This window comes from Caretta caretta, chromosome 2 (genome assembly GCF_965140235.1).
Source record: "Caretta caretta isolate rCarCar2 chromosome 2, rCarCar1.hap1, whole genome shotgun sequence".
Classification (NCBI taxonomy): Eukaryota; Metazoa; Chordata; order Testudines; family Cheloniidae; genus Caretta; species Caretta caretta.
Genome location: NC_134207.1, coordinates 268,893,593 through 268,906,749, shown reverse-complemented (window position 1 = coordinate 268,906,749; position 13,157 = coordinate 268,893,593). Strand labels below are relative to the sequence as shown.

At 50.0% G+C, this 13,157-nt stretch overlaps 1 protein-coding gene across 1 annotated transcript in view; it reads left to right on the top strand.

The window, feature by feature from the left end:
- Nucleotides 1-12,565, top strand: part of LOC125633020 (uncharacterized) — a 70,103-nt gene extending 57,538 nt beyond the window's left edge. Inside the window, 2 exon segments of the mRNA XM_075124653.1 lie at nt 5,978-6,219; nt 8,123-12,565. Of these exon segments, the coding sequence (XP_074980754.1) occupies nt 5,978-6,219; nt 8,123-12,561 (4,681 nt within the window). The 3' untranslated portion in view covers nt 12,562-12,565.
- Nucleotides 12,566-13,157: the final 592 nt, after the last annotated feature.

Sequence of the window (13,157 nt, the reverse complement as noted above, 5' to 3'; positions counted from 1 at the left end):
CTCATATCCAGCTTCTCGTCCACTGTCACCCCTAGGTCCTTTTCTGCAGAACTGCTGCCTAGCCATTCGGTCCCTAGTCTGTAGCTGTGCATTGGGTTCTTCCGTCCTAAGTGCAGGACCCTGCACTTATCCTTATTGAACCTCATCAGATTTCTTTTGGCCCAATCCTCCAATTTGTCTAGGTCCTTCTGTATCCTATCCCTGCCCTCCAACGTATCTACCACTCCTCCCAGTTTAGTATCATCCGCAAATTTGCTGAGAGTGCAATCCACACCATCCTCCAGATCATTTATGAAGATATTGAACAAAACCGGCCCCAGGACCGACCCTTGGGGCACTCCACTTGATACCGGCTGCCAACTAGACATGGAGCCATTGATAACTACCCGTTGAGCCCGACAATCTAGCCAGCTTTCTACCCACCTTGTAGTGCATTCATCCAGCCCATACTTCCTTAACTTGCTGACAAGAATACTGTGGGAGACCGTGTCAAAAGCTTTGCTAAAGTCAAGAAACAATACATCCACTGCTTTCCCTAATTAACCCTTGCAGTCCCAATGTGGGGCATACATGCCCCGTCACAAGTGATTACAGCTAATTTATACCCCATCATTTTATAAGTATAGTTGGGATTATGTTTTCCAGGGTGCATTACTTTGCATTTGCCAACATTGAATTTCATGTGCCATTTTGTTGCCCAGTCACTCAGTTTAGTGAGATCCCTTTGTAGCTTTTTGAAGTCTGCTTTGGATTTAACTATCTTGAGTAGTTTTGTATCATCTGCAAATTTTGTCACCTTGCTATTTACCCCTTTTTGTAGATCATATTTCTTCTTTCTTTTCCTTTCCCTCGTCTCCTGTCTCATCTTTGCCTGTGTTTATCTGTGTTTGGTTGGGAAGATTCATTGTAAAAAACTCACAACTTTGTATGTCATTGACAATACTTTGGTTACAACCTGTTTAATTGTGTCATCATAGCTGTAATAAAATTACCATTATGAACTTAACAATATCACTGTCATAACTTCAGAAGGGTTAAAGAGACAATGCTGATTTTGTAAGTTAAATTTTCCTTGTAGCAGGTAGTTGATTAGAACATAAAGATAAATTAGAAGGTTTATCCTATGCTCCCCATAGGCTATAACCCTACCTGCTAACTCATGAGAAAAATACAAACTACCTTGTCTTCCCTGGCAGTTTTACCTGGAGTTAGTTAAGAACACACCTTTTTCCTAATGAGGATGCACTCCCCAGGGAAACATTTACATTTGTTTTAAAATTCTTTTAAGAAATGATACCAACTCTGCTTGCCCAACACCCATCAGAAACATACACCTCAATTATCATGTGTATTACTGTATAGATAAATCACACACACATTGAAACTACAAAACCAGGTTCTTGCTCGTGGTTGTTAACTAATCAATAAAAAAGAGAACTACGTGTTTCAGTTTACTTAATTGTCCCAAACTCCTAAGACAACAATCTTGATGAGTCAGCTGACTTCCCTCTGAAGTCTTCAGGGCAGCAAAGTCAGCGATCACCAGGCTACTGTTCCCCATTGCAACACAGATACCTCTTCTAAGCTTTTTTATTATTTTTTTGCATAAAACACAAAGAAAAGGGGTTATTTACAGGTTGAATCACTGGTAAGAAGGCCGCACAGGTTTTGTAGCATCCATCCACTCTCTTTATACAAAGGTGAGGTAGGGTTATATAATGGGGAGAACTGCAGATCAATTTTTGTGGAACAGTGAAGGCACACACGCTTTTTAACCGTCAATAAGGCTTCAGCATTTTTGCAATTCCCAATATGTTTCAGAAAGCAATATACGTGCGTATGTACATAGGGCAGATATGAATACCAATGGCTATCACCACAAGTACCCACAAATAGAAGCACAGGAAGTCAGACATACACATACAGAGGAACACAGAAATTCATTTTCAGACACAAACATACACTGCCTACACTCATTCACACATGACTTTATAACAATATCAGAGAAACTAAAATAAAGTCATGACAGCCCATCAAACACACATGCAAAGCCTATATACATAGCCTGCATGCATTCAGCACATGCCCAGATATGCCCAAGTATCCAGACAGTCATCCTTACTTTTTCAGCATTATTTCATAGAATACACACACACAAGCTTAAAAGAAATCTGTGCGAGAAACATACAAGACTATATTTTTACTTATTTTCTGCTAATTTGCTATCAAAACTACAAATCATCAAACTTTTGAGTTAAGCTGACAAATTAGGAGACAAAATGCAGGCCTTGTTTAAACAATGTTCTGTGTTCTCTCACTAGAATCTGAAACTCCATTTAGATATCTCCTACTGGTACTTGGCAAGATTTATTCCTTCCTCCAGCAGAATATGTGGAAAACCTAAACTAAAAAAACAAAACAACTCCACCCAAAATAACCTGCTGCAACATAGGGGGGGAAAACGATCAGAAATACTCACTTTGCTCACAATATGGAGAATCAAAACAGCATTTAGCTCTTTTCTGATCTCGTGGGTGGCCCTGAAAACAGCTTTTGAGTTATTTTATTTTTAAGTTTTCTTTTTAGCACAGATTTGGAGCTCTCATAACTTTTGGGTCAGTTTTACTTGCTCTTGGCTTCGTGGCTCTTGGTTTTCTTAGGCAGAAGCAAGGCTTGTATGCTGGGAAAGACACCCCTGTGAGCAACTGTGGCTTTCCCCAGCAGTTATTTGAGCTCCTCGTCATTACCGATAGTGAGCTGGAAACCATATGAGCAAAGGCTGAAAGAACAGGGTATGTTTAGTTTGGAAAAGAGGAGATTAAGGGGGGACATGATAGTGGTCTTCAGATACTTGAAGGGATGCAATAAAAAAAGATGGAGAAAAGTTGTTCTCTCTTGCCACAGATGGCAGGATGAGCGGCAATTAGTGTGACGGGATCTGCGGGGTGCAGCTTGGGACTCTGGAACAGCAGTGACCCCTGAACTCTCCAGCCTGGGCTGTGTCTCACAATACTTTGCTAGTGACAAACAGCAAACCCCTCTAGACATTGTTATCACTCAGCACAACCGCATGTGGAGCCCCACACCCAGCCAGATAGCATGAATGCTCCCAGAGCCACTCATGAATCACACAGGGAAAGAAACCAGAGCCAAATCCCCCCAGCTCCCGGCACTGTACCTCAGGAATATACCGTCTTGCACTGCTCAAGATGAGCAGTGCAAATTTATTAATTGGGTCACCACTTCATCGATGGAAAGTGGACATACACCTGCCTTTGTAAACCTGAGCAAACACCCTTACCAAACACTTCAGCCAAACTCACTGGTAAAGATAAACAGTTAAATTTATTGACTATAAAAGATAGATTTTATATGATTATAAGTCATAGGCAAAAAGTCAGAGTTAATTACCGAAAGAAAATATAAGCATGCAGTCTAAACTCTCATCCCTATTAGACTGGGCAATATCCAGATTAAGCAGTTTTTCTCCCCCCCGCCCCTCCGTCCCCCACTGGATATTGCAGTTCATAGTACACAGATTCCACCCTTGAAACCTGGGCCACTCTCCTCCACTGGAGTATTCAGTGTTCTGAGCATCATTGTTGCTTGCAGCATAGGTGGGGGAGGGAGAAAAACCAAGCATGGGGCCCCTGCATTCTGATTTATACTCTTAGTCCCATGTGCTCGGAGAACACAAGTCCAGGCATTGCTGAGTCACAAAGTGAATCAACATTCCCCATGTGTCTCCTGTGAATGTCATTGAATTGTAACTCCTCTGCTGGACAATGGCTGGTGATGTCTGTTCATCTCCCACCCAGGCATTGGTTACCTCCCTAGTCACTGTCTCTGGAGAGCTAGTATCTGGGTGCTTTCCAAACCAACAGCATATTTTAGTGAAAACCACATGTGATGGTATCTGTCTATAATATAACATCTTATTGAAATATGACATATGGCCAGAAAAGGGTTAAGCAAAATCTGCAGGCCAGCTGACCTATGGTCGACCTTTAATGACTTGTTAGGAAGATGGGTAAATGAGAGTTGGGTTATTGCATTAGGTTAGAATAGTACTTTGGAGTGCAAACTGGCATTGTTAGAGCAGTAGAAGGGTAGGTGTTTGCTCAGGTCTTGTGATGTAAACAAACAATTCTTGTCTGTTACTCTAGCTTTGATTCAAGAGCCAAAAGGAATATTAACATCTGTGATGACATTTAATTGAAATAGTATTATTGTCTATATGTCTCTTTGAAGGTTGTGGTAAACTGTATATGAACTGGTTTCAGAGGAACAGCCATGTTAGTCTGTATTCGCAAAAAGAAAAGGAGTACTTGTGGCACCTTAGAGACTAACCAATTTATTTGAGCATGAGCTTTCGTGAGCTACAGCTCACTTCATCAGATGCATACCGTGGAAACTGCAGCAGACTTTATATACACACAGAGAATATGAAACAATACCTCCTCCCACCCCACTGTCCTGCTGGTAATAGCTTATCTAAAGTGATCAACAGGTGGGCCATTTCCAGCACAAATCCAGGTTTTCTCACCCTCCACCCCCCCACACAAATTCACTCTCCTGCTGGTGCTAGCCCATCCAAAGTGACAACTCTTTACATAATCAAGTCGGGCTATTTCCTGCATAAATCCAGGTTTTCTCACATCCCCCCCACCCCCATACACACACAAACTCACTCTCCTGCTGGTAATAGCTCATCTAAACTGACCACTCTCCAAGTTTAAATCCAAGTTAAACCAGAACATCTGATCACTTTAGATAAGCTATTACCTTATCTAAAATGTATAAAGACCCTGGAACACGATCCTTTTTTCTCATATCTCATATCTACTTGAATGTGCATGGGGAAAGCAGCAAGCTACAAAGAATGACAGGTTTCAGAGTAACAGCCGTGTTAGTCTGTATTCGTAAAAAGAAAAGGAGTACTTGTGGCACCTTAGAGACTAACCAATTTATTTGAGCATGAGCTTTCGTGAGCTACAGCTCACTTCATCGGATGCATGCCATGGAAACTGCAGCAGACTTTATTTATACACAGAGAATATGATGTTGGATTTGAATATGACAGTTTGGATGAGCTATTACCAGCAGGAGAGTGAGTTTGTGTGTGTATGGGGGTGGGGGGGATGTGAGAGAACCTGGATTTGTGCAGGAAATGGCCCAACTTTATTATCATGCACATTGTGTAAAGAGTTGTCACTTTGGATGGGCTATCACCAGCAGGAGAGTGAATTTGTGTGGGGGGGGTGGAGGGTGAGAAAACCTGGATTTGTGCTGGAAATGGCCCACCTGATGATCACTTTAGATAAGCTATTACCAGCAGGACAGTGGGGTGGGAGGAGGTATTGTTTCATATTCTCTGTGTATAAATAAAGTCTGCTGCAGTTTCCACGGCATGCATCCGATGAAGTGAGCTGTAGCTCACGAAAGCTCATGCTCAAATAAATTGGTTAGTCTCTAAGGTGCCACAAGTACTCCTTTTCTTTCTACAAAGAATGAGATCCCAGGGTTCCTGATGCCCCATAATGGACATTGACTTAATAGCTCTGGACTGATCTGAAAAGAACTATCTGAATCTACAAAGCTCAACAACTCTATGTATCTGAACCTCAAGAATTGAGTTCATATCTGTATGTATAGTGATCTTTTAACCAATATTCTCTCTCTTTTCTTTTTTAATAAATTTTAGTTTAGTTAATAATTGGTTTTAAGGGTGTTGTAGTGAGGCGGTGTGGTGCCCCACCACCCCGCTGAGGGAAGAACCTCCCCAGACACCAAAGTGGGCCGAGCCAGTGTGCCCACCCCCCAGAGGTCAAGGTGCAGGACAGGAAGTAGAAAAGCCCAACCCAGTGCAAGAGATTTTTGGAGTTGAGGTAATGAAGCATGTCATTATCTTATTCACCCAAAAGGAAGATTTAGGGGATGGCTCATTGAGTGACTATGTAACACATTCAGATAACAGAGATCTTCAAAGGCTGATTGAGTGTGAGAACTGATACTGCGCTTTCAACAACAAAGCAACAGGAGCAGAACAGGATGCTCAGGTTAAAGAGCTGATGGGATTGATGGAGAGAATGGTACAGGAGAATGGAGGCTGATATACAAATGAGACTTACCAGTATGTTGAGAAGATGCTCCAATTCAAAATGGATGAGTTACAGAAAATGTACAGAGAAGAGATGGAAAGAAAAAGAGAAGAAATAATATAGTGCTTTATGGAGAACTGTAGGAAGATAAATGAAGAGTCAAACCTGAGAGAAGAGGAATTAAAGGAAAAACTTGAAAAGCAGGAGAAGGATAAAGAAGATGCTTTCCTGCAGCTGAAGCACATGGAACAAAAAGAAATGGAAGCCATGGAGCAAAAGCTGCTGAAAGAGTTGGAAGGAAAACAGAAATGTTACGAGGAAAAACCAAAACAAATCAGAGAAGAAGCTGAGAATAGTTATAGCATAGTGAGTGTGATTTGTGATGGGTGTCTTTGGACATATTCATATTTGCCAAACCGGGACACATCTGGCAATTATTTTCCATCTTGGTGGTGAATGAATTATGTTTCTTTGCATTTCCCCCTGTGGTTTAATCTGACTTGTTATTAATGAAGTTTCACCCCATTGTGACTGTACAGTCTTTGAAGTGTCATGTCTAGTTCTTCTGTTAACTTTGCAGTCAGAGTAGCATGGGACAACTGAATGAGCATGAATAAAATCATCCATAAACATTTATTTCGTATTATACAGAAATGGAAATATCTCAGGCAGTCAGAGAACAGGGATGTTGTACTGTCACCGAAGTGTACCTACATTTTTTCCTAATTATGAAATACCCGACTCTGTGATTGGTTACGGGTAAGTTATTTCTATAATCATTCTATGGTGATGTGACGAAGTGACTCAGCAGGGAGGGGGGAGTGTTGACCTGGGAATGTGCCCTTGGGATGGGAGACCTGAGAGCCTGTCACCTGAGCCAGGAGGGGGAGGGGGAGGTAACACCTCTGCCCAGGAATGTGAACAGAGGCTGCAGCAGGGAACCTGCTGGGTGGGTTTAGTGGGCAGTTTGGGAGGCTGGGGAGAGGAACACAGGGAACCCCAGGGCTGGGGTCTAAGCTCCCTGCTCCCCCAGAAGGACGTGATTGAGGGGTCCTGGTTGTACCCACAAGCTCTGTTGTGGACTGTGTTCCTGTTGTCCAATAAACCTTCTGTTTTACTGGCTGGCTGAGAGTCTCAGTGGATCCCAGGAAGAGGGGTGCAGGGCCTGGACTCCCCCACACTCCGCGACAACTGGTGGCAGCGGTGGGATCTACTGCACCCCGTGAACGGCGCTTCCTGCAGTAAGTGACTGGGGAACAGTAAAACGAAGGGGAATTGACGGGGACCAGGCGTGCTGAAGATTCAGAGAGAGACGGTTTCGGGGGGCGGCTAACCCCTGGGAATGTGTGACCAGAGAGAAAGACTTTTGCAGTAACAGGGTCCCCCGGGGGATTGCAGCGAGCGGTCCCAGGGGCGGAGGAGTCTGCAGCTCGACCCTGGCAAAGAGGTGGTGACCTCAAGAAGGACTGGCACACTAAGGGCTTTTCCTGGAAACCGTGGGAAGCTGCCCGGCCTGCGAGTGGCCAGCAGGGAGATGTACGCTAAACGCCTTAAGAGTGACCTGGTGGAGCTGTGCAGGCAGAGGGGGCTGCGCATCGGGAGGTCCACCAAGGAACAACTGATTGCCCAGTTGGAGGAGAGGGATCGCTTGGATGACCCGATCCCTGTCCCTGAGGGGAGCCGCCCGGCAGACGCAGCGTGGGCCCCGGGGCCTGACCGGGCTGGGAGGGGTCAGACTGCTGCCGAGGACATCCCGAGACCCTTCCTACCTATGCCTGGGGGAGGGGTTGGGGGAAGCCCAGCGAATACCGAGGGCACCCTGACCCCAGCACCCAGCAGGGGATCCTCCCGGCGGAGCTCCCCATCCCTGGAGCGGAGGCGGCTGGAATGGGAGAGGGAGATGAAAATGAGGGAGCTGGAGGATCATGAAAAACAACGTCAACATGAGGAGAAACAACGTCAACATGAGCAGGAGGAGAAGGAGAAACAACGTCAACATGAGCAGGAGGAGAAGGAGAAACAACGTCAACATGAGCAGGAGGAGAAGGAGAGGGAGCGTCAGGAGAAGGAGAGGGAGCGTCAGGAGAAGGAGAGGGAGCGTCAGGAGAAGGAGAGGGAACGCCAGGAGAAGGAGAAACAAAGACAGCATGAACTGGAGCTGGCCAGGCTGAAGAGCAGTGGGGCCCCGGCTGTGGTGAATGAGGGGGGACCCAAGACTGCAAGGAACTTTGATAAGTGCTTCCTGGCCCAGCGTAAGGAGGGGGAGGACATAGATAGCTTCCTGACGGCCTTTGAGAATGCCTGTGAGCTGCACAGGGTTGACCCTGCAGACAGGCTCCAGTTTCTCACCCCCTTACTGGACCCCAAAGCCGTGGAGGTGTACAGCCGGATGACAGGGCCGGAGGCAGGGGACTATGAACTGTTCAAACAGGCCCTGCTCCGTGAGTTTGGGCTGACCCCCGAGATGTACCGGAGAAGGTTCCGGAGTCAGCGTAAAACGCCTGAGGTCACCTACCTACAACTGGCCAACCGGATGCAGGGGTATGCCCGCAAGTGGACAGCTGGGGCCCGAGCTAAAGAGGACCTGCTTGACCTAATTGTACTGGAGCAACTGTATGAACAGTGCCCTTCCGACCTGAGGCTGTGGTTGGTGGACAAAAAGCTCGAGAACCCCCAGCACGCAGGGCAGCTGGCCGACGAGTTTGTGAACAGTCGGTCAGGGGGTAGCCGGGAGGAGTCCCAAAAGAACAGGCCCCCCCCGATGCAGAGAGAGAGTCACCAGGGGGCCTCCCAGCGGGGAAATAGGGAGAACCCCCTCCCAAGGGGAACGCCTGGCGTCGGGCCCCTCCGACCCGCTCGAGGGGACCAACGTGACCTGAGCTGCTATCACTGTGGCCAGAGAGGCCACATACGGTCCCAGTGCCCTGGGCTCAGGGACAAACTGAGCAGACCCAACCTACCCAGGGTTAATTGGGTAGGGACCCAGCTGGACGAGGGGCAGACGACCCAGGAAAGGGGGCCTACCAGTTTACCACCTGCTCAGGAGGGAAGAGTACCCCAGGCCAGCTCCACCAGAGGGCTGGAGGCTCTGGACTCAGGGCGCTCAGTTTACAGGGTGGGCGCGGGGCTGTCCCTCCGGAGAGAGTGCCTTGTTCCCCTGGAGGTGGATGGGAGGAAGGTCAATGGATACTGGGATACGGGCGCGGAGGTGACGCTGGCCCGGCCCGAGGTGGTGGCCCCAGATCGGGTGATGCCCAACACCTACCTGACCCTGACAGGGGTGGGCGGGACCCCATTTAAGGTGCCCGTGGCAAGGGTACACCTGAAATGGGGGGCCAAGGAGGGCCCCAAGGATGTGGGGGTACACCACCATTTGCCCACTGAAGTTTTGATGGGGGGAGACCTAGAGGACTGGCCAAGCAAGCCCCAGACCGCCCTGGTTGTGACCCGTAGCCAGAGCCGGCGAGGGCCACTGCTCCCTGACCTCGGGGAGGGTACCGCACCGGAGGCGCAGGACCCTACCCTGGTGGGAAGGGAGGGCCGAGGGGCACGGCTCAGAGAGGCTGAGGCCTCAGACCTGGCCACTGAGGGGGAACCGGTCCCCATCCCTTCCCCAGCTGCTGAGTTCCAGGCCGAGTTGAGGAAAGATCCCTCCTTGCGGAAGCTCAGGGACCTGGCCGACCTCGGTGTGGTACGAACCATGAGGAGAGGCTGCCAGGAGAGGTTCCTGTGGGAGAAGGGGTTCCTATACCGAGAATGGGCTCCCACAAGGGAAGTGGAGTCCTGTGGGATCAGGAGGCAGCTGGTGGTCCCCCAGAAGTATCGCCGCAAGCTCCTGTACCTGGCCCATGACATCCCCCTCGCAGGGCACCAGGGAATCCGGCGCACCCGGCAGAGGTTGCTACAGAACTTTTACTGGCCCGGGGTCTTTACCACGGTCCGGCAGTATTGCCGATCCTGTGACCCCTGTCAGAGGGTGGGGAAGGCCCGGGACAAGGGGAAAGCGGCTTTGAGACCTTTGCCCATCATAGAGGAGCCTTTCCAGAAGGTGGCCATGGACATCGTGGGGCCTCTCAGCAAGACGACCCGGTCGGGGAAGAAATACATTCTGGTGGTGGTAGATTTTGCCACCCGCTACCCCGAGGCAGTGCCCTTAGCTTCCATTGAAGCAGACACCGTGGCCGATGCGCTCCTGACCATTTTCAGCCGAGTGGGGTTCCCCAAGGAAGTCTTGACAGACCAAGGCTCCAACTTCATGTCGGCCCTGCTCCGGTGCTTGTGGGAGAAATGTGGGGTCCGGCACGACTGGGCCTCAGCTTATCACCCCCAGTCCAACGGGCTGGTGGAGAGGTTTAACGGGACGCTAAAGATGATGCTGAAAACCTTTATGAACCAGCACCCGCAGGATTGGGACAAGTACTTACCTCACCTGCTGTTCGCGTACAGGGAGGTGCCCCAGGAGTCTACCGGATTTTCGCCTTTCGAACTGTTATATGGAAGGAGGGTGAGGGGCCCCCTGGACCTGATGAGAGACGAGTGGGAGGGGAAGGCCACTCCCGATGGAGAGTCAGTGGTGGAGTATGTCCTGATCTTCCGAGAGAGACTGGCTGAACTCATGGGCCTGGCCAGGGAGAATCTGGCCAGAGCCCAGAAGAAGCAGAAGGTCTGGTATGACCGCACGGCAAGGGCCCGTGCCTACGCCACCGGGGATCCGGTGATGGTTCTCATCCCTGTGAGAAAGAACAAACTACAGGCCGCCTGGGAGGGCCCTTTCAAGGTCGTCAAGCAGCTCAATGAGGTAAACTATGTGGTGGAGCTGTCAAACCGGGCGCACCACCGCCGGGTGTACCATGTGAATATGATGAAGCCATATTATGCCAGGGGGAATGTGGTGTTGGCCGTGTGTGGACAGTGGGAAGAGCAGGGAGATGACCCTTTAGTAGATCTATTCCCTGGGACCAGAGCTGGTTCCCCCCTGGAAACAATCCCCCTCTCGGATCAGCTAACCCCTGCCCAGCAAGCTGAGGTCAGGGGGGTGCTGCATCCGTACCGACAGCTGTTTTCCAACCAGCCTGGACGCACTAATCTGACTGTCCACCGGGTGCAGACAGGGTCGCACCCGCCGATAAGATGCTCCCCCTTCCGAGTCACAGGGAAAACTGCTCAGGACCTGGAAAGAGAGGTCCGGGACATGCTGGCTTTGGGGGTGATCCAGCCATCGGCCAGCCCTTGGGCCTCGCCGGTGGTGCTGGTCCCCAAAAAGGACGGGTCGGTCCGGTTCTGCGTGGACTATCGGAAGCTCAATGCCATCACTGTATCTGATGCCTACCCCATGCCCAGGCCGGACGAGCTCCTAGACAAACTGGGAGGAGCTCGGTACCTTACCACCATGGACCTTACAAAGGGCTACTGGCAAGTGCCGCTGGATGCAGATGCCCGACTGAAATCGGCCTTTATCACCCCTCTGGGGCTCTATGAGTTCCTGACCCTGCCTTTCGGCCTCAAGGGAGCGCCGGCCACCTTCCAGCGCCTGGTGGACCAGCTCCTGAGGGGGATGGAGAGTTTTGCCGTGGCGTATATTGATGACATCTGTGTCTTTAGCCAGACCTGGGAGGACCACGTGTCCCAGGTTAGACAAGTGCTGGACCGACTCCAGGGGGCTGGGCTGACTGTAAAAGCGGAGAAGTGCAAGGTGGGGATGGCGGAAGTGTCTTACCTGGGCCATCGGGTGGGGAGCGGCCGCCTAAAGCCGGAACCAGCCAAGGTGGAGGTGATCAGAGACTGGCCCGCTCCCCACACCAAAAAGCAGGTCCAAGCCTTTATTGGGATGGCAGGATACTACCGAAGATTTGTGCCCCACTTTAGCGCCATAGCCACCCCCATCACTGAGCTATGCAAGAAGGGGAAGCCAGACAAGGTGGTCTGGACCGAGCAGTGCCAGGTGGCTTTCCGGGCGCTGAAGGAGGCTCTGGTCAGTGGCCCAGTTCTGGCGAACCCGGACTTTGACAAGGCCTTTGTGGTGTTCACCGACGCCTCCGACACGGGACTGGGGGCGGTGTTAATGCAGGAGGATGAAAAGGGGGAGAGACACCCCATCGTGTACCTGAGCAAGAAGTTGCTACCCCGGGAGCAACACTACGCGGCCATCGAGAAGGAGTGCCTGGCCATGGTGTGGGCCCTCAAGAAACTAGAGCCCTATCTCTTCGGGCGACACTTCACCGTCTACACCGACCACTCTCCCCTGACCTGGCTGCACCAGATGAAAGGAGCCAACGCCAAGCTCCTGAGATGGAGCCTGCTCCTGCAGGATTACGACATGGACGTGGTCCACGTGAAGGGAAGTGCCAACCTGATAGCGGATGCGCTGTCCCGGAGAGGGGGCCCCGAACTTCCCCAGGTCACTGGTCACAGTGACCCCGCTCAGTTCAGTCTCGAAGGGGGGAGAGATGTGACGAAGTGACTCAGCAGGGAGGGGGGAGTGTTGACCTGGGAATGTGCCCTTGGGATGGGAGACCTGAGAGCCTGTCACCTGAGCCAGGAGGGGGAGGGGGAGGTAACACCTCTGCCCAGGAATGTGAACAGAGGCTGCAGCAGGGAACCTGCTGGGTGGGTTTAGTGGGCAGTTTGGGAGGCTGGGGAGAGGAACACAGGGAACCCCAGGGCTGGGGTCTAAGCTCCCTGCTCCCCCAGAAGGACGTGATTGAGGGGTCCTGGTTGTACCCACAAGCTCTGTTGTGGACTGTGTTCCTGTTGTCCAATAAACCTTCTGTTTTACTGGCTGGCTGAGAGTCTCAGTGGATCCCAGGAAGAGGGGTGCAGGGCCTGGACTCCCCCACACTCCGCGACAGGTTATTTCTCATTAATAGTATTAAACAAATCCCTATGCTGATTGGCTAATAATGACGGTCAGTCAATTGATTTGACATCGTCTTTCATGAAACTTTGCTGAAAAAAACATTAATACTATGCAAAATCATTGTTGCCAATATTAACTGAATTAAAAACTGGTTAACGGATCACAAAATGTAACTGCACATAAGGAATCATCATCCTTGG